Raw genomic sequence first — 22537 nt, forward strand, 5'->3', positions numbered from 1 at the left:
AGAAGGTGCTCCAGGCGTTGGAGCAGAGATTCCCCTGCAGCCCAGGGTGAAGCCGATGGTGAGGCAGGCTGTCCCCATGCAGCCCATGGAGGATAATGGTGGAGCAGATATTCACCTGCAGCCTGTGGATGCGCCCCTGGAGCAGGCTCCTGGCAGGACCTGTGGACCCATGGAGAGAGGAGCCCATGCTGGAGCAGGTTTGCTGGCAGAACTTGTGACTCCGTGGGGGACCCACACTGGAGCAGTCTGTTCCTGAAGGACTGCACCCCGTGGAAGGGACCCACGCTGGAGCAGTTCGTGAAGAACTGCAGTCTGTGGGAAGGACTCACGCTGGAGAAGTTCATGGAGAATTCTTTCCTGTGGGAGGGACCCCATGCTGGAGCAGGGGCAGACTGTTGAGGAGTCCTCCCCCTGAGGAGGAAGGAGCAGCAGAGACAATGTGTGATGAACTGACTGCAACTCCCATTCCCTGTCCCCCTGTGCTGCTGGTGGGGAGGAGGTAGGGAAAATTGGGAGTGTAGTTGAGCCCAGGAAGGAGGGAGCAGTGGGGGAAGGTGTTTTTAAGATTTGGTTTTATTTCTCATTACCTAACTCTGATTTGATTGGTAATAAATTAAATTAATTTCCCCCAGTCGAGTCTGTTTTGCCCATGATGGTAATTGGTGAGTGATCTCTCCCTGTCCTTATCTCAACCCATGAGCCTTTCATTCTATTTTCTCTCCCTTGTCCAGTTGAGGAGGGGGAGTGATAGAGTGGCTTTGGTGGGCACCTGGTATCCAGGCAGGATCAACCCACCACAAACCAGTTCTTAAAAATCTATCCTGAAATAACCCATACCCTCAGATAACCTATATAAAATCAGCAGACATGACTGCGGAGATTACTCTGAGGTGAACTTGCACACATTTATAACTTGTGGATTTGTAGATAATTTTGAATGTTTGTGGCATAACTCACAGGTTATTTCAGCGGAAATACCCTAAGTAGGTGAAAGAGAAGAGCCAGGTGGTGACTGAAAGCTAAAAAGCTTTTCAACAACCCAGCACACATCAGTGCCTGCAGATATCTGCCCTTTGAGTGTAGTGTGCATGTATGTGTTTGCATGTGAATGTACATTCATGCAAGCCCTATCGTGATCATGTCATCCTTTCCACCTAGCTGCTTTTTTTTTTGCTTCTCATGTTTTCTACTATTACTTTTCCGTTGTGTATTTCCCATTTTTTTTTTCTGCTGATGATTCAGCTTTTAGGTTTGTTTTATCTGAATCTTGATTATAGCTTGGATTGCCTGTACTTAACTTCTCACAAAACCCAGGTGATCCAAAAATATATCTATAATGTTATATTGGGAAAAGGTTATGATCAGAGTCAGCTAAAAAAAGAAAGCAGCATTACAATTTCTATTCATCAAGAGGCAGACTTAATGCTTCACAGTTATCTGAGGTTTACATTTCCTGATTTCTAGGAGCTCGACAGGATAATCATGTTCCCTTAACGTAGTTTTGCTGATGGAATACAGTTATATAATGTTGCATACTTTTCTAAATCACTTTTGCTGTAGTTTTTACTTGTATTAAAGATTAAGAAAGATGTTCAGGTGGGGAAATTGATGTAGGTCAGTATGTTACAGATCAGCAGATGTGCGTAAGAATGTTTTTTTAATAGAATTTTGAATCCTTTGTTTTTAATCCTCAATTCTCTTGAGAAATGTTTTCCACTTCAATTAAGTATCTGGGTTTTTTCCTAGCTAGCTAGCTGAGTTTTCAGACACGCGTGTTTCTGTCCATACTGAAAGCATGCAGCCCCTCCCCACTCAGTATCTCCAGTTTAAAAGTAGGCTTAAATTCTTAGATCTGTAAAGTCTGATGGAAAGCAACTACATTGTTCCTACGCAGCTCCCTTTTTAACTCAACGGGTCTGATTTTTATTTACAGTGAGGCCCTTTTTGCCCTTATGGCAATGCAGTAGGACTTTATGGTGAACGTAAGTATGAACCACATTAATTAGACCATATGTTGATATTCTTAGCAAAGGACCACCAGCATCGCTCATGCTACTTAACTAACTCTGGGCAATTGTTAAAATTGAGTTCACAAAATGTGTAACGGGCTATATTATTTCAGGTACCAACACATTTATGAGCTTTTGTCCAGCAGACTAGGACTGTGATTCCAGAGGTGAAGTATTTGAGGGCAACCAATATCTGTTACCATAAAGCTGATTCAGCTATATGAGAATAGTTAAGCCTAATATTGGAAAAGTCTGGAGGGTGCCACTAGTTGTCAGGAAACCCTGGTTTTAGTAGCAGCCTATTTATTTCTCTTGTTGTTCCCAAAAGGATCTAACTTAGCCTCGCCAGCAGGCAAGTTTGAAAGTTGCTGTTGTCAGGTTTGAGTTCTAACAAAGCTGTACCAATCATTGTTGAGTGTTTTTTTGTTGTTGTTTGATTTTTTTGAGATGTGTCTGAAAGGGAGGAAGGTAATTTTTTAGGATGTGGAAGATCTGGCATTTTAGAAATTGTTTTCTTTCCTCATAGCATCCTCCACTACCGTTTTGTTTTCCACTCTTCTTCTATAAAGCCTTGCCTTTTCTCTTTTTCTCTTTTCCTTTTATACTTTCTTTCCTTTTCTAGTTCATTCCTTTCATGTTTTTGTTGGCTGCTTCCTTTCACAGTTTTGAAGAGCTTCTTGACGAGGAGGTCCAGGCTGCCTGAAAAGCATGCTGGGCTCTGGCCCTGACCAGCCTTTAGGACCACTTGGCTGCCACAGCTGGCCGATAGCAGTCACTGTGTAAGCCTCAAAGTGGGGTGAATGAAGCTGCCAGGTGCACCCAGGCATGTGAGACCTCCTGCTTTGCTGCGAGGGCGAGCTGTGGCTATGCCTGAGGCTCAGCTTACAGGCCCGCTGGTGTTGCAGCTGCCTCCCTGCACTGTGCAGAAGCACCCTGTAAGTCTTCATGCTCTTTGGAGCTGCTACCACTGAGAGGATGCTCAGGGTTTGCATGTTTATTTTTCAGTTGTGCCTTTGAGGGTGAGGAACAGAGGGGGAAGTTGCCAAGACTGTCTCGTGATGTCCTCACTTTCTACTGTGAGTGATGCATCATTGACGGGGGGTCAGCACAGGCTGGTTCAGTGTCCTGCAGTTCAGGGATATATAATGCTGCTGCAGCAGAAGAGGATAAAACATTAATGCCATGAAGTCAGTGGCCAAACTCTTACCGCTTTCAGAGCGCTCAAAATTGACTTCCAGATTCAGTAGTCATCCTTTGTCTCATTGTAGACTGGCAGCACAGCCTGCCCCAAGATGGGAGGAGAAAAGTTGTGTCTCTTGTTCTCCTCTTTCCAACTGGTTAAGGGGGCATGGTCCAAGGAGGTGGCTTGGATCAGACCTGCTTCCATGTAGCCCGAAGTTTTGGACACTGACCAAGAAAGTTTTGTCCTGCTACTGCAGGAAAGAGAAGAGCAGCAGAGCAAGAGCTGCTGCTGGAAGGGCAGCCTTGTGGCAGAGAACCAGCCTCTGCTCACCGTGGCTTCTAGCTCCAGCAATGGCAGCATCAACAGGCCAGCTCTGCTCTCCTCTCCTTGCCCATCACCGTTCATACAGCTGCAGACAAGTGAGCGCGGGGGGCTCCCTGCATAGGTAAGGAAGGAAGGGATGTGCTGTTTGCCTGGCAGAGGGCAGAAATGTTCCTGGTGGGGATGAGGGGGAGATATTTTGTGCAATATCACGTGAAGACACCTGCTTTCACGTGAGTGTGTTTGGCAAGGGGAGGGGTCTGGGGAGCGGGGGACACGGAGTTTGCATGATCTACAAGAATTATATTATTATACACACTCAAGTTAATGATTTCTCTGCAGCGACAGCACTCCTGCATTTAGAATCATAGAATCACTGAGGTTGGAAAAGACCTCTAAGATCAAGTCCAACCATCAACCCAACACCACCATGCCCACTAAACCATGTCCCTAAGTGCCTCATCTACACGTCTTTTAAATCCCTCCGGGGATGGGGACTCCACCACTCCCCTGGGCAGCCTGTTCCAATGTTTCACCACTCTTTCACTAAAGAAATTTTTCCTCACGTCCAATCTAAACCTCCCCTGGCGCAACTTGAGGCCGTTTCCTCTCATCCTATCACTAGTTACTTGAGAGAAGAGACCGACACCCACCTCGCTTCAACCTCCTTTCAGGTAGTTGTAGAGAGCGATGAGGTCTCCCCTCAGCCTCCTCTTCTCCAGGCTAAACAACCCCAGTTCCCTCAGCCGCTCCTCATAAGACTTGTTCTCCAGACCCCTCACCAGCCTCGTTGCCCTTCTCTGGACACGCTCCAGCACCTCGACGTCCTTCTTGTAGTGAGGGGCCCAAAACTGAACACAGTATTCGAGGTGCGGCCTCACCAGTGCTGAGTACAGGGGCACGATCACTTCCCTACTCCTGCTGGCCACACTATTTCTGATACAGGCCAGGATGCCATTGGCCTTCTTGGCCACCTGGGCACACTGCCGGCTCATGTTCAGCTGGCTGTTGACCAACACCCCCAGGTCCTTTTCCGACAGGCAGCTTTCCAGCCACTCTTCCCCAAGCCTGTAGCGCTGCATGGGGTGGTTGTGGCCGAAGTGCGGGACCCGGCACTTGGCCTTGTTGAACCTCATACAGTTGGCCTGGGCCCATCGATCCAGCCTGTCCAGGTCCCTCTGCAGAGCCTTCCTACCCTCGAGCAGATCAACACTCCCGCCCAGCTTGGTGTCGTCTGCAAACTTACTGAGGGTGCACTCAATCCCCTCATCCAGATCATTGATAAAGATATTGAACAAGACCGGCCCCAGTACTGAGCCCTGGGGAACACAGCTCGTGACCGGCCGCCAACTGGATTTAACTCCATTCACCACAACTCTCTGGGCCCGGCCATCCAGACAGTTTTTGACCCAGCAAAGAGTACACCTGTCTAAGCCGTGAGCTGCCAGCTTCTCGAGGAGAATGCTGTGGGAGACGGTGTCAAAGGCCTTGCTGAAGTCCAGGTAGACCACATCCACAGCCTTTCCCTCATGCACTAGGCAGGTCACCTGGTCATAGAAGGAGATCATGTTGATCAAGCAGGACCTGCCTTTCCTGAACCTGTGCTGGCTGGGCTGGATCCCCTGGTTGTCCCGCTCATGCCTTGTGAGCGCCCTCAAGATGAACTGCTCCATAATCTTCCCCGGCACCGAGGTTAAGCTGACAGGCCTGTAGTTCCCCGGATCCTCCTTCCGGCCCTTCTTGTAGATGGGCGTCACATTGGCAAGCCTCCAGTCATCCGGGACCTCTCCCGTTAACCAGGACTGCTGATAAATGATGGAGAGTGGCTTGGCGAGCACCTCCGCCAGCTCCCTCAGCACTCTCAGGATTTAATTGACATACCTTTCCCCTCTTGTCATATTTAATGACTTTATGTTCAGAAGTCTTTTGCATCCAATACTGTATCCATCCTTTTGCAGGCCAAATCCTTCACGAGGCTTTCTGTGATGATCAAATTGCTGTAGTGAATTTGGCTGTTATTGGAGATCGGATTTTGTAAATGCTGCTTCCCCCCAGAAGTCTTTGCCATACCTCAAGGTTGCTGTAACACCCCACCACAGTCATAGAATCATTTAGGTTGGGAAGGACCTTTAAGATCAAGTCTAACCGTTAACCTAGCACTGCCAAGTCCGCCACTAAACCATGTCCCTAAGTGCCACATCTACACGTCTTTTAAATCCCTCCAGGGATAGTGATACATTGATTCAAGAAGAAAAGAGATGAGAGGAGATGAGACAAAAAGAGGTGAAATGCATGAACAGAGGTAGTTGTAAGCAGGATAGAGAATGTATGAGCAAACTGGTGGGAGAGTATCTGTTGCAGCAAGTGCAGCAGTTTGAGTAGAGTAAGAAAAGAGAAAGCTAACCAGAACCATTATGGTTCAAGATGAACTTCAGTACAAGATCATAAACACTGTACAGACAGAGCCAGGAGGCAAATTTGGTGATGTGGAGCAAGCATGCCTTCAGTCTCTGCAGACACAGGCAATCACAAAACATTTTGGGAAGACAGGAGGCTATGGAGACCCATCTTTCTCTCAGTAAAGACAACCTACTACTTTTAAATTCTGAGTTTGGCCCCTGTTTTCTTCATCCTTCAGGTTGGTTATTGATATTACACGTGAGGACTAGCAGAGACAGAGCTGGATTTGTTCAGTCTTAAGAGGAGTCTCAGGTAGGATGTTACTGATGCCTTTACCTAATGGGAGGTTGTAGGGAAGGAGGAGGCAGACTCTTCTCACAGTGCATGGTGAAATGACAGCAGGCCATAGACACAAGTTGCAACAAGGGATATTCTGATTAGACCTCAGGAATATTTTTTTTTTTTCTCAAGACAGTAGTCAAACATTAGAACAGTTTGCCTAGAGAGCTTGTGGGATCTCCATCCCTGGAGAGACTCAAAGCTCAACTGGACAGGGCCCTGAGTAGCCTGCTCTATGTTAGTCCTGCTTTGACTGAAGGGTCAGATGACTTCAGGAGATCTTTTCTAATGCTGGTTGTTCTATGGCAGTTTGATTACAATCAGTATTCCCACAAGCCCACTTCACTGGAAGAAGCTGTTGACTTTTTAAAGCCTGCTGCTCTAGAAAGCAGCAAACTAAGAAAAACAAAACTGTGAATGCTGTAGCCAGCAGTAGCCAAATAGGAAGATGAAGGCAATTCTAAAAAAGAAAAATAAAAAAAAAAACAACCACACAAGCAAACAAAAAAAACCCCTATGGGTTTACTGAGATAGGATAAGCAGTTTCTGCTAGGTCTGATGGATCACACAAAAGATACACAGGAAAAAACACTGAGTATGAATGAGACTGCATTAACTAAGTGAATGTAGATACTGTAAAAGGAGGTGGTCTTGTTTGTTTTTTTTTTTTCTCAGCTTGACCCTTTCTTGTGCCATCATAACTAGAAAAATGCTCTGAGTGCAAATGTTTTATTAGTAATTCAGCAAGATTGAGGGACATTTGAAGTAGCAGAGATATAGCCTGATTTAAAAAACAGAGAAATAAATCTCTGCAGTCGCCTCATTTCTGCCTAAAGTAGGATCCAAGGTTGAAAGTAAAGGGTCTGTAACTCACTTGTGGAAATAATGGTATTCATAGTGAATTGATATTTGGGGCATTGATTTAGAAGAATGGGCATTGTTCACTGCCTTGCTGCTTCTTTTATGGTGTAAAGGGTCATTGACTCGAGTCCCTCGTCCAGGCTCTCTGACAGCAAGACTAATGTATTGAGCTGTTCTTCAGCTACAGTTTAGCTGAAGGATATGGTTCTCTCTCATACGTGTCAGCATTACTCATCTACGTACTTGTCCCAACCAAACTACACTAGAAGAGTGAGGACTTTTGGAAGCGCTAATGAAGGCTGCCTGGAAGCACAAACTGCTGTCTACTGCAGTTTCCTGCTTTCCAAAGACATTGTGGATGAGTATTTCCACTATATATGCCCTACATTTTGATCACTCTTGTCATTTTGTAGTGCAAAGAGAAAAGGTGTTAGCAGCAATTTTTTAGTGCTCCATACAAACAAAGCATTGATAAGTTTTTGAATTTGGAGGGTAAATTTTATGCAGAATTACAGGATCCAAACAGTGCCCAATGGGCCTATCTCACCTGTCAATGGCGAACCTCCCAGTTATTTCAGTGGGTTGTAGGGTCTTGCTTAGCTGTTCCTGAGAGGACAATATTTACAAGCAGTTCTTGCTGTCAGAGTGCTTAAGTGCATTAATATTCTGTGTATGGATCTGTCAGGTTTACAGGGCTGATCCCGTCCTGCATTAGGCAGCTGCCAGATGTAAATCTGGTCATAAACACAGGTTTTCTTAGAGGCTTTTTTCTGGATGATGGTAGCTCTGGGAAGCACAAAGCTGTTTAGCAACTGCAAGGAGCCGCCTTCCCTGCTGACTCAAGTAGAGTTTGTTTTGCACATTGGGGTTGTAAACTGCTGTCATCCTTTGGACCACTTTAAACTTGCTGATAGACTTGTTAGCGCTTAAAGGTTCACTGGCATCAAATAGCATGCAGCCTCAGAGCCAACGTATGAGCAGTTGGTGAGAGACGCTGCAGAAGGCAGTCCTCCAAGAAGTTTGCTATGTATAAAGAAAAAACGGCAGCTGCTTAGATGTAGTCCAGCCGTTGACCCAGAAAGCACAACCCATCTGCATGCATGCATGATTGTGTTTAAGTATCCGAAAATCTAAGAGTTTATTTAAATGAAGTTTCAAAGAGTGAAGGAAGATCAGAATCTCTAATCAAAGCTCTTCCTCTGCTGCCAAAGGATAGCTGAAGTTTATTAGGCAGAACTGTTGAAACAATGAAAAAGCTGAATCTAATAAAATTTTGGAAGAAAAAGATACTGAACTCTGTGGGAGATACTGATTTGTTGCCTCAATCCTCGATTTTGTTTTAATTGAAAGTGATTGCTCTTAACATCCCTATTCTAGCTGCTGGTTATGCTGAAACAGCATTCTACCCACATAGGGTAGATTGGGGAATATGAATATCTCCAATGTGGAGACCTCATATGCTTGGTACTTGCTGTCATTGAATGTCCTCTTGTCATAAGCCTGTTGATAGTTGCCTTCTTGAGGACTCTACTGATGATACTAAACAGCATTTTTTTCTGGTAATTAAGTTTGGCTTCCAGGGTTCGTTATCTAGAATCTGCTGAAAAAATTTGTGACATTTTCAATGGGGAAAAAAAATGTTTACTCGCTTCCTTGCTACCTTTTTTAAGGTTTCTAGGAGAGAAATTTTTGGAATAAAAAACTTCTGTCTCCTGGGAATAAATAAAGTAATTGATAAACACTGCTGCAAGATGAGGCAAAAGGAGCTTTCTTTTGCCTCATCTTGCAAAAGACAGAGGTCAATTGTCATATGCCTGCAAAAGGCAAATTCTCCTCTTAATTAGGGAACGGCATTGAGATGGTGGTGTGCTACAAGGCTAGAATGGTACTGACCGTGACACATGGGGAAGACTCCGCGTGTGTGGTCACAGTCCTTCAGGGAGGTGAACTGGCTGCAGAGAGCCCAGCAGGGAGTTAGGCTGCTGCTGGAGAAACTGGCTGCTGTTTGGAAGCACCTGATAGAAGAATAATATGGTGCTAGCACAGTGGCTTAACTAGCTAACAGAATAAGTGGAATATATTGCATTCAAGAGCTGGATAATTCTGTTAACAGAGTGAGGGTTGTAGCTGAAGCACTGCCACTAGTTAGGGCTAGGTTTTCAAAGCAGTGCCTGGGATTATAGACGTAATTCTGTCAGTGACAGTCATGGAGCTCAGGTCTCCATTTGCTCCTTTCACAATTTGCCTCGTCCCAGTGCGCCCTGTGTTCCCAAGATGTGTAAGAAGTCAAGTGACGGGGAGAAAGGAAGCACTTATTCAGTCTCTATTTAGTCAATTTTTTTCCAAAATTATTTCTTTTTAAATTCAGCACTTGGGAGGAAATGGGAGTATTGACCCATTTGCAGATCTCCTGAGGACTACCATCTCTAAAGAGGATGGTAGAATATGAAGCATGAACTTGGGACAATGACTTACATTCTTTTACTGTGGAAAGATCCTTCACTGCTGAGCTGTGGAAAATGTAAACTATTTTCCACTTGCTTAGAGAGTTGTCCTAATGTTAAGAGTTCAGTGAAATCAGGAGGGCAACAGTAAAAACCAACAGAACTAGGTTAGGGGAGAATAATTTTCTGAGGAACTCTTCTTGACACCTGTGCCATGTACACACAGATCTGTTATAACAATAGCTCCAAGCTGATTTAAACTGACATCAGCAAAGCTGTGCAGAGTGGAAACTGGTACTCTGCCCCTGCATTGGGCTGGGGAGTTTTGGATCTCAGATGAACTAAGGGATACAAACAGATGGACAGGGGACAAAGCATCAGCTGCTTCTTTTGCTCCTGACTATAAAAAAATAAATAAGGCTATTAACCTTATTTATTTTGCTTTAAATCTGCGGGCAAGTTTAGTGCTCTTGAAAAGCCAGAGAACAGAGAACTGGAGCTTGAAGCCGGCATAGTGCAGGCAGTTACTGGACAGCCTGTCTTCTCCCCAGCTCTGCAACACCATGTCTTCAGCTCCGACACATCTAGCAGTATTTTTTCTGTTTGCCGATGCACAATTTGGGACTGAGTTGAGACTATTTTTCACTTGTGATTTGAATCAAGCACAGGTTACAGCCTTCCCTTTTTGCAATGCTCTTGTCTACTGCTTTTTGTTCTCAGAGCCCGTGTATACAAACATAAAATACTTTGCTGCTTTACTTTTGTAGTTTCTAGTTTTCTTTCATTGTAGACTTCTATCTTCCATACAAGTTTAGTACTGCTTGGAAGCATGAGTCCATCTGAATACTTTGATAAGTTCCTAAATGTGCTTTTTTAAAGAGAAGCTCTTGTGAATAGATAGTATGGTCCAGGCTAGAGCTTTGCTAGTTTACAGTACCTGACTATTTAATCTGCATTAAATTTTACTGTAGTTATCTGTGCTGTCAGTGTAAAATATTCTAGGTTTTAATTAGCACCTTTTAAAATTGGAACTTGATTGGATTGAGTATTAGGTCATGTCCATAATGTTCACCATATAAAAAGTCAATGCATACAAACAGCTAGTGCAGCATTGTTGCTAACATCACTGTAGTTTCCTCTGTTTTAAATGTAAGAAATACTGGCCTAGGTGAGATAATTTATCTCAGTTATGATCATAAATGTTATCATTCTTTTGCAGCAGAAGCTACTGTGACAGAAGTGCTTTGGCTGTCAGTGAAGAGCAGGGTTTCTTAAACCGGATGGTCTTCTACTTACGGGAGAAGAAAACTTGCTTAGCTTTGTTGAATCACTTTGTGTGGTCATGGGGGCCAAAAATGCCCTTCTGGAGAGGAAAGTGTGTTACAGAATGAAAAGTCTAAGGCATAACAGTGTTTTTTCTGTGCGGTGTGTGGGAAAAGGAGTATGTGCTTGTATTTGTCAGCTGGGCGTGTCTAGCCTGTGGTAGAAGCATGTAATAAAATCATATTAATTTTGTTTCATATCAGCAGGACTTTTAAAATAACTAAGTTGGGCTGTACAATATATAAACATGCTAAAAAGTGACTTAGTGATGCAAAGCACGCTTTACCAGCATGCTCCGCTATTACTGGACACTGTGGTGCCCAAAAGCGGATTTTCTAATGCAGCACCAGGCAAACAGGGTTACAGCTTCTTCCAGACCTGCGTTCACACTGTACGTGTGTCCAAAAGTATTTGCCTCATCATAACGCAGAGGTACAGGGAGGCTGAATAGGGGCGCCTGAGGTGTGCCCTGTAGGCCACTTTACTTCCAGGAGCAAGAGTGTTGTCCTTGTTACTCTTCCACATATCTAGGTGGATGGGTGAAGAGTTAAGGTATTTTAGGAGATATTTTTAAATAGCTGTGAGAGTTTCCGTTTCTTAGCTTTTGCTTAGACAAATTTTTAGTGATGGACTTGGAATTTTGCCTCAGCAAGACCTGAGTACTCTGGGATTTCTCAAGATTTTTTCTTTTCAAAATCTCAAGATTTTTTTCTTTTCATAACACTTACTATGGCTAAAGAGGGAGAAGAAGTCTCAAGGGCTCCATTTGCTAGTGTGAAGCCTGCGTCCTTTCTCATTCAGGGTCACGTAACTTCCCTCCAGCATTTGCAGGAACTACTCACAAAGAAAAGTGATACTAGGACAAGACTGTACTATTTTTAGCTTTCAGTCATCTCCTCCTGTCTTCTTTTTTCTCTCTACTGAAAAAATGAAAAGCGCTACCAAACGTGGACCTTTTCCTGAGCTCAGCAAGTCTCAAGAGGCTTGCATCTGGCCTCAAGTACCTGCCCGTGTTTTACAGGTAGCCATCACAGGCTCTGGCGGTTGTCTTTTGCCATGCTTCAGAGGTTGGGAAACTCTGTAGCAGACCAGAAGAAGATTTTACAGTGTGTGTTTACTGGAGAATATTTTAAAGGAAGTACCGATACTTCTCTAACTGCTTGAGTGCATGCACTCCCATCAGTGGCAATGACACTGCCTCTGATTACAAGCAAGGAAAGCAAAAAGAGGTCTGAATCTGGTTCAGGAAGCCTTCAGTTTTCTGAGAGATTCAGCTAGGCTCCAAGTTGCAGCTCACATCCCATCTCTTCATGTCAAGATATGATAGAAGCATGTAATAAAAGCATACTCATCCTGTTTTGTATCAGCAGGACTTGTAAAATAATTAGACTGGGTTGCACAATGTGCAAACATGATATCAAACTAATTCAGACTGAGCTTTCACTTCAAGGGCATAAAAGAGCACCAAAGTTATTGAGGGAAAAATCACATTTGTTCCTTTTCATACCAAGGACTTCAAGTCCATAGGATGTCAAGTGATGAGATGAATGTTGTCTTTCTGCCAATTAACTATGTTTTAAGTGGCAGTTGAGAAGATAGAGGGTTTTTTACCTCCTGATGACTAAATTCAAGGTTTACTTACAGTGACAAAACTCCCAATGTAATTATATTGTAGCCACTAAAATCAGTCTAGATTTCTTTAATGATAAATGGCAAGCAGGAAGAGTATGACCCATGTACTTCCCCATCCCAGGCCTCAAGACACAATGAACCCCAGTCGGTGTGTTGGTGACCATGCGTCCTTCTTTGTCCTGCCCTGCACCAAGTGATCTTAGCCTTGTCTTCACTACTGGGGACAGTCTGGTGTTGTATTAGAAAACGGTGAATCCAAACTGCAGCAGATAGCTTTTTTCTTTTCAGAAAATCAGACTTAATGTCAGAGGCTTTTCGCATTGTTTTTAAGTCCCTGTGATGTTAAGTTTGGTCCTGAAAACTTCCCTTCAGCTGGACGGCAGGGCAAATGGAATTGACCTCAGCTGGTCAGGGCACTGAGGGGAGAAGCCTTGCGTGTACTCCGCTTGCTTGGCACAGTAAGCTAAATCATGCTGTGCTCCTGATGGAGCTTCTCTTTCTCTCCTGCTGTTCCTTCTGACTCCTTGAAACGTCGATATTAAAGTAAAATCACTTTCTCAGCCTTCCTAATATTTTTCCCTGGGTACATCCATGCATAATCACTCCTTCCTTTGAGAGAGGACGTCTACCTGCTCGTGACCTCCTCTGGCATGTGTCCTGCCGTGCCTGAGGACCTGTATTGTGGGTGAGAAGGTGCAGCATACGTGTGGGGAGAGCGGCAGACCAGCACAAGTTTGGGAGAGAGCTATACAGGAGGTATTTGGCTTGGTTGTATGAAGTCTTTAATGGTGCATCCCAGGTCTCAGCCCAATGATAAGCGCCTCTCTCCTTCAGCCTTTCTGCTGTGCGTTCCCTTTCTTGGCTGCCTGGATAGAAAGAAAATCAGAAAAACTTCAAGAAAGTGTTGTGGTGTGTTTCAGATTACTAAGGTTAAGTGCTAGACGTTATCAAAATGCCTAGCGTTTTGATGTAACGTTGCATCTCGGAGAGTTATGCTGGGATAAACTAGGAAGCGTATAATTTGTTTACGCAGCAAGGCTGGTTTTTAGGCCTTACTTTCGTATTGCAACTTCAGACCTTGCTGATGCAGCAAGAGCCTGCTTCTGCAAGCAACTGCCTGCCTGGTGCACCCCGCTGGTGTCCGCAGGGGTAATCTGGGGGGCAAAACTCCTCTCACCAGGAGGTGCTTGTAAGGCTTGGTTTGCCATTATGATGCTGTCTGACTTTTTGGCATCTGAAAAAATCCTTAAGGGTTTTGCAAGTAAGTCTCTGGTTTTTATGAAAATAGGAGCTAGATAAGAGGAGAGGCCAGGGCTGCCCCATGCTGGACATAAGCTGGCTCCAACGGCCTTTTGGTCTTCGCAGGGGCAATCACTGTAGGGGAAGCTGTGGATGCATCCCTCCTTAAAACTCTGACTGCGTTGGGATCAGGGAATCTAAGATTAGGAAAATTATGTCAAAATTGCCAAAGTACTAAATCACAAGAGCTGTTTTCCATTGAAAACTAGGGGGAACATTTATTAGCAATCAGGTCATTTAAAAACCTGGCCCTGATATAACACACAAATGCTGTGCCTATGGAGTAAAAGAACTTCCCAGCTCCCGGGTGCAGATGTGCACCCCAACCTCCTCTCAGCTTATTGCTGGGCTGAGATCTGGGATGTACCCTGCTTTTTCACCCCACTCCAGCCTCCCTCTGCCTTGATTTCCATGGGAAAGCATGGGGCAAGTAGAAACTGGGGGAGCACTACCAGCAGCCCCATGATTGTGTGACTGAGGGGTGAGCACTTGACAGTATGATGTGGGGTACACCTACTTCACAGAATAGATGGATCCTTTAGGAGCAAATAAATTTTTATTGTTGTTTCACTTATTGGGGCTGAATGTGTTATTACTCTTTGTATAATGCCAAGCTTTGCCAGTACAGGTTTGGCTATGCTGGGGATGCTTTGCCAGTGTAATATCCTAGTATAACTGTCTCGATACGATTTCACTAACGTAGATATGGCCTAAAAAGGGTCATTTAATAGCAACATATTTTTAAGTTTTGAACAGGCCAGTATTTGCAGAACCCCATGAGATCCACCCCAGTCTATTCAAAGCATAGACCATTAAACTATTCATACTGATTCGTTGCAGATCTAAAAACCCCAGAGAAATGTTTAAGTACTGGAAAAAAGCACGTTTTGCAAATGTGCGTATATCTAGGTCAGTTGGCCCAGTTACTGTCCTGGACAAAATCATGAACAAGACCATAAGTAGTAAGCATTAAAGGATAATGTGTAATAAATGCCAGGCAGTGAAACAGTATGAAAAATACATCTTGACAAGGAAATATCATTTGTTTCTTGGTGGGATCACAACTTCGGCTGGTAAAGGTTACTGAGCCCTTGTCATAAAATTCTCAGTCACACATAACTGATCTAAATGTGCGTCTATCTAGAAATCAGTGGTGGCTTTAATAAATAGATTGAAACCTGCTTAGCTGAGAAGTCCAAAAGTGTGATTGTAATTGCTTAGCTGTGTTCCAACAGGGATATTTCTACTGGAATTTGCTCATAGTCCAGCTCTACCCAGTACCCTTTTTCCTATTTAAATAGTCTGTAAAAACCAAAATTATTATGACAAAAATTCAAGTCCAACAGAGCCCCCTTTTTTTATGATGGTATCTAAATTCAACCTGTATATTTATGATCTAGGCCTCATCTGTGTCTTGACCTGCTAGCTGGGCTTGTTGTTTAATCCCTGCTAGCTGGGCTGCAGTGCTCCCTTGCCCAGGTTTTGAACTCTCTGGGGGCAAAGAGCAGCTTGTTTTCTAAGTTAAGCTCGAATGCACAATATTTAATATACTGAGCAATGAGTCACATCTGAGTGGGACTTCGGTTACTGTTTCCTGGCAGAAATTGGAACTTCACTGCATAAATGCTTTTTTTCTTTTTCGCCTGAAAGCCGAATGCTAAGAGCGGTGAGGAGCTGCGGCTTCCCGGAAGTAGAGCAGCACTTGGTTTGACTCCAAAGTTGGTGGGAGGTAGTAATAGTAGCAGCACCTCCCTGCTGAACTTGGAGCCTGACTGCCGATGGCATCTCCTCTGCTCTGCTCAGGGAAACAGCGGTGAAAACTGCTGCTGGTGGGTTCCTGCTGATGCCCCAGACCCTGGCTCAAAGGCATTCTTGCTTTTCAGCTCTGATTGTGGCCAGAAGGTAGCCTGGGTCCTAATTTGCATAACAGCAGCCCACCAATAAACTTTCTGAACCAAAGACTGACATTAAAACCTAAACTCTGGAGTATGAAGGGTCACTACCAATTATTTTTTTTTTCCAGATCACCTTCAATACTTATCGTTATCATAATTCACAGTTGTTTTTTGTACAGGGTATTAGTAAGCTCTCAGACGTCTTTCCCACATGCATGCAATAAACTTTCTGGAACAAGATTTTCTACGCTAGTAATAAGATGTTATGAAGACAGAAGTTGTTTTTAGAGGTGAGACCACGTTCCCATCCTTATGCGCTAGTTTTATGTCCTGTCTAATAAGCAGTTCTTTTTTGGGTGAGAAACTTCTATATTAAAATCACATTAGTATTTTTGTATCATTCTGTTTTCTTAAGGAGAAGCCTCCAGGAAGGGATGACTTAGGCCACTAGTGGTTAAATTATTACCTGGATAAAAACATTGTTTTGATTAATGGTCATCTAATTCTTAGTTGTAAAACTAAGAACCTGTAAAAAAAGACAGTTACTAAGCAATTTGTCTGTTCAAGAGTTACCGAAGACTACTCTCTCTCACCATTACTTTTCTTCCAACAGATTTTTAAAAGCATCACCAATGAAGATTCAATCCAGGGACAAGGAAGTCGCAGACTGATAAGTTTTTCATTGTCAGGTAGGTCACTGCTGATGTGCAAGTTTTAAGCCCAGAAAGTGGGAAACTGAAATTACTAAAACCTTTCATGTACATGTGTGTATGTATATGCCCGTACGTATGCATTTATGCATGCTTTTTGCTTGTTGCTCTAGAAGTGACGCTGAGGCAGAGAATTAATATCTGTTATTATTACTACACTCTCTTCTTTCAATGAGAATTATGTGCTGAAGTGTCTTGTTCAAGTAGAGTTTGGGGCCATGTTAGGTTTTCCTGTTGATGATTAAATGTGGTGCTATATATGTAGGTCAGTGAAAGCAAGATCAAAGGTACGTGCTTTACTTACAGAGCAAAACATGATTTGTGGTAGTCCTCTGTTTCTTGGAGAGCACGTTCCACAGTCTTGGTCTGGACCTGAGGCAGATCCACACGCCATGGTGCACAAGCTTGTCTGTATTGTTCAGTAGTGACTCTTGGACTTCTTGAGCCAGAAGACTGCTCTCGCTCCTCTAAACTTTCTGAAGGCTGTTCAGCCTCATTACTTAGCATGTCGCTGCAGGTTTTAAAAGCTTAATATGGTTCCATGAAGCAGTTACAGACCATTTGATCTGGCTTTGGTAAAAACAATCTGTAAATCACTTCTGTAGAAAAAAACCAGTTTGTCAAAAGAGTAGTTGTGAGCAAGGTTCTCATTTTGGAGTTTTATGCTTGCTACTTGGTTTCCCTGTTTTTTAGCTCCTGGAAGACAAAGAGAAAGATGCTGAACTTGACTTGGAAATTCTTTGAGGAAGTAGTACAGAGAAAAAAGAGTTACCCTCGTTCAAAATTTTTACAAGTATAGGCCTTTCTATATAAAGTCCTACGCTTGGACAAACATCGCATTACATGTTTGGTTCAGCTGTATGATTTATTTGAAGCTTCCCTCTAAGTTGTGTTAAAGTCAACTAGTACTTCTATATCTCTTTAACATTAAGTGTGCAAGTCAGTGCTGTTCCAAACTAGGGTGGTTCTTGAGAGGTTATATATGCTATATGGCAGGTTAGACTGACATTAGATGGGGCTCTTTTAACACATCGCTTTTTTTGCCAGGTTGGACACCGGGCACCCACCCAGTCACATTAATTTGATAAAACAATGGGTTTAGCTCAGCAAAAATGAAGAAGTAGAGTTAATATTTTTTAATGTTCTTAATCTTGCAGAGAAAACGTTGCCCAGAATTAGTAACATTTTTTCATTCTCTCAAATTCTTTGGCCTAGTAGACTAAGAGATGTCAAGAGTAATAATTTGTGAGACTGCTAAATAACGTTGTCTCAGTGGGCCCTTTTATAAACTAAACTATCTAATTTACAGCTTGATTCAAAGTATACAAAGACCATACCATGTAATACATTTGGGATATCTTATTCTAGTGGGTCACAAGCGTTTTGTGACTCATTTTGTGACAAGCTCATTTATATCACATCCATATTAACAGCATTATTACAGCCAGGTATTTGAAAGGCTTTGAGCTCACAATTATTTTATCAAAAATCTTTGGTATCAAAATAGCTCAGTTTCAGTCTTTCTGATATTAACAGATTAACATATCACAAGGATTTATTTATTACCTTCTTACTTAGTCAACAACAACAAAAAAATGTCTCTCTCAAAGTAAAATTATTGCTATTCCTATATCTGTTATGTTAGCTAATACAATGCAAATCAAGCCAGGTCTTCCAGAGGCATTGGAACGAACTGGGATTCCTTTCCGTTTGCACTACTATCGCAGCAATAACCTCTCTATTCTCATGAGCCCTTTCAGCTCATACAGACTTCTCCTTTTCGATATCTATATTTTGGTATATTGTCACCTTCAGTGTCATTACTTAAAAGTTAGGTTTCCAAATTATGACTGATTTAATTGCAATTAAGAAAAAAAAAGTATAGGACCATTAGTCTGACTGGGGACCATTGGGTTAGGCACAGCACCAACACAGAGTCCTCATATCCTTTATCATCTAAAGAATGCGAGAAGAGCTATGCCTTCTACCATATCAATTTTTTAAAAGAAAAAATTATTAGAATGGGAGAGAAAAATCTCGAAGTAGGCCAAATCCCTAGAAATGCTGAACAACATTGGTCCATTTCGGCTGACTTGTATTGCTTGCTCTACTGCCTAGACGCTCCAGTGAGACCCTATGTTAAAATGAACTGTGCAGAAACAGCTTCTTTCTAAAACTTGGTGACAAAGTGCTTTATTTCTGTAGTTTTGAGTATTTGCTTGGACAAAATCTAACTGGATGTTTTGCTTGAGAAAAGATTTCTGGATTGAATAAAAATGTCAAACAAAGAAAAAAGTGTAAACTGATGCTTCAGGGCAAAAGGAGATCGCTAGCTTCTTGAGAACAGAAATAGCTGAGAGTTTGCATTACATCAGTAGGTTTGTTTTCTTCGTATTTGCTTCTTTGGAGACTGGAAGTTGGTCCTGCAAAAGGCTAGTTCAGGTTAATAGGTTCATTAGCAACGCTGATCTCAAAGAAGATAATTTCCCACGATTAAGTTTCTTAATCGTTTATATGATGGCTGTATTATTACAGCTTTCATTATTTAAAATACCAAGAGAAATATTGTAAGCCTAATTTAGCTAGATTAAATACAGTGTTTAAGGAAAGCTATGCAGCCACTTTGCGTTTACTTTCCGACATGACTTTTCTGGTATTACCAGTGAATGTCATGCTTCTAATAAGGTGGCTGAAAGTATCAGAGCTCTCTCGCATGAAGTACAGAAAGAAGAAATGTGCTAAGCCTCCCAAGATGTACCAGCCACTTCACTGAAGGTTCATGGTTTAGCAGCAGTATAACACGTTCGCTGAAAGCCCTTGAAACCATTCTGTTGGCTGGTATATTTAGAAAGTGTTATCATGCGGTTTGCATGATATGCCTCCTAGCTATATGTCGCATCAAATAACTTTTTTCAAGCTTTAATATTTCATATATCTCATGTGTTTGCACACTCTTTATGTACAAGTGTTCTTGTGGAACAAATGACCAGAAGATCTAAGTATTTCCCAAACATTCAGGCATTTATCCTCATCACAACTCTCTCATAAATGTTGTTACTTATTTTTGTGTGGCTTTCAGACCAGACATTCAGGTAACATCAGTTGTCGGTTTATGGAAGTCAGAGTATAAATCACAACTGAAAATAGTATTAGGTCCACTAAGGGTCATTTTGACAATAGTCATTACCATGAAATGCTTGATCAGAATGCAGATATATAATATGCTTTACCTTCCAACCATTTTTTGAGATCCTAGTGACTGACTTTATAACAGGGTTCTAGCCACTAAATTTTGTTTGTTTAATATTGCTATAAACCTGCTGCTGCTTCAGCCCTCCCCAACTCACGCTAACTTGCCCAGATGTATTCTTTATAAACCTGAGTTGCTAATCAGTCGACTTTCTTGCCTGTCAGAGGTTGTGCGAAGGTGAGGTGACTTTCTACCACCTCCAGTACACCTGTGCCTTCAAAGTACTGCAGTGCTCTAGACTAACAGATTTAAAGGCCCTAAAAGGCTTTGAGTTCAACTACTCCATTATCCTATATAACACAGGCCACTTTGCTCCATGATGTCGAGCTTTGTGTGAGTTTGGCTCAGACATATCTCACAGACAGGCGTGTAGTCTGGATCTGAGGGTACCAAGAGATGGTACTTTGCTCCAGTGTTTAATCGCTTGCAGTGATAAAAACTCCCCCTCGCTGTGTCAAGCTGTTCATGTTAGCTGTTCAGACTTTCTGTGTTTTCCTTCTTGATGAAGACAATTAAAATGTAGCCTGTGTTTCAGCCATTTTTGAATAATTAATTTCTCCACTCCTTTTCATTTATTAATAGACTTGTTTTCTTCCTGATACCTCTGCTGCCCCTTCCTTACACAAATGAGAATCCCTTTCATTTTCCCTTGTAGCGTTTCCAGCTAGAAAAATTCTCTTCTCTTTTCCACTGTCTTTAATATTTTGCCTGGGAGTCTCATGTGACAGAAATGTTTTGGCTTATCTGCTCCACTTAGTAATTGTTTTTAAATCTCAGATCTTTAAACACCTCCTTGTGCAACTACACCAGCCAATTCTTTCTTTCTAACATTCTATTTTAAAAGGAAAATGGAGTCTGTCTATAAATCTGTAGATTTCTGAGAGTAGAAAGAACCACTTCAATTGTCTGTTTTAACCTCTTGCATATCACCAGTTGCAGAACCTCATTCAGTAGCTGATCAAGTCAGTAATCTATTGTACATTATGTAGTATCTTTCTCAATTCCCCTGCATTATTTTGCTGTGTTGGATTTTAAGACATCATATCACTGCACATTACTGTTTGATTTCTAAAATCCCTTAATATTTGCTTCTTGAAATCTAATACCAGATACAATACTTCTGTGAATCTGTGGTCACTTTCCTTACAATAAATTTTAGTATCATGTACTGCTGCATGAATCAAATTGGCATTTCCAAGCCAATGCAATATTGCTATGCTCTTACTACTGAAAGGTTATTATACTACTAATACTAAAATAATTTCTATTGCTTTAAAAGCACACAGCTGAGAGGCAATACCTATGTGCCTCCTGTTGAATCTTGAGCAAGCAGAGTTTTGTTGTTCCTTCCTTTGAAGCCATCACTATGTCTTAGGTATCTCAGCTCAGTATATGAACTGCTACCCCCTAAGACAGGTCCTACTTGTTCTGGTTAAGCTCTGCAAAGTGCACTCTACAAAAGAAACACTGACATATTAGCACCCTGGCAATTACCTTACCTCATTGGTAGTCAACCCAGATACCAGTCCTGTTAAAGTACATTTATTCAGTGCCAGAACCCAAGTTGATAGCTCTTTGGGAATTTACAAAGGAAAACTGAAGGGAATTGTTGGAGCTGTCCATTGACATCCTAATTAGCAACTCTCTTGTGGTGACGGATCATGAAGATGGTTTATTGTGCATGAACTTAATGAGCAGATCATAGAGAGAATACATCCCATTTTGGTATTCATCAGGCTAAATCACAATCTAAATTGACTGTTGTCTTTCCAGAGACTCTTTGGTCTTCCCAGTGTCCTGGTAACTTTGCAGTAGAATCATAAACCCACAGAATGGTTTGGGTTGGAAGGGACCTTAAAGATCTTCTAGTTCCAACCCCCCTGCCATGGGCAGGGACACCTTCCACTAGATCAGGTTGCTCAAAGCCCCATCCAACCTGGCCTTGAACATGTCCAGGGAGGGGGAATCCACAGCTTCTTTGGGCAACCTGTTCCAGTGTCTCACCACCCTCACAGTAAAGAATTTTTTCCTAGTGTCTAATCTAAATCTACCCTCCTTCAGTTTATAAACCGTTACCCCTCGTTAGTTATGCTTTTAGATATGTTCCTGGGCAAGTTTGGCCTAACTCAAGATGTCTTCATCTTCTCAGAGGGTCAGATGACTCATGAGGCATATGTATTATTTCCTGGTTCTGAAAACACATGGCTAGTATGCTAAATAGGAAAAATGTGAATTCAGTGAGTTGACCATAGAATTGCTGGGGCTTAATGATCTCTCTCACAAGTGTCAATATAGCTAGCTGCAAGTCATCTGTTGAAATCAGTTGGATGGTGCTTGGAAACATGACGGACATTAAGTACTTGTCCTTTGTTGGAATGAATTTGCCAACTGTATTAGAATATCAGTATCAGTTTCTCAATGAGCAGCGGAGCTACTAGTTTTGGTCTTTGACCCTTCTGCTGGTTTGTAGACTCTGTCTACTTCGGTGAAGTAAACTATGCACCATCAAGAGACTAGGTGGACTCAGTCTTCTTGGGACACATTTATAAACTGTGCAGAATATCCTTGTCTATTATTTCTAGGAAAGTTCTTCTAAAGCTGTTAGCGAAAGCTTCTCATCCCTTGGGGAGAACAGCTTCTAAATTCTTTAACTTAGAACTTAGATTGATGATCAGACTAAAAGTAATTAATTTAGAAACCAGACTGCTCCAGACTCTGGTTCTCGCTCTGATTCTCCATCCTTTTCTGTCATGCTTCTACAAGCATGGGTCTGGACCAGTCCCTTTCTATGTCTGCAGGGAACTGAAATACCATCTTCACAATAGTTTTGCTGATCGTTACCATCAGAGAATCTCCTTGCTGAGCATGACA

The 22537-nt window shown here is 42.5% G+C and overlaps 1 protein-coding gene across 1 annotated transcript in view; it reads left to right on the forward strand.

Moving 5' to 3' along the window:
* HECW1 (HECT, C2 and WW domain containing E3 ubiquitin protein ligase 1) overlaps positions 1-22537 on the forward strand; it is a 185366-nt gene that overhangs the window by 67063 nt on the left and 95766 nt on the right. The window contains exon 4 of the mRNA XM_009274874.2: positions 16320-16395. Coding sequence (XP_009273149.1) covers positions 16320-16395 — 76 coding nt within the window. The remainder of the gene's footprint in view (positions 1-16319; positions 16396-22537) is intronic.

This window comes from Aptenodytes forsteri, unplaced genomic scaffold (genome assembly GCF_000699145.1).
Source record: "Aptenodytes forsteri isolate BGI_AS27 unplaced genomic scaffold, ASM69914v1 Scaffold282, whole genome shotgun sequence".
NCBI lineage: Eukaryota > Metazoa > Chordata > Aves > Sphenisciformes > Spheniscidae > Aptenodytes > Aptenodytes forsteri.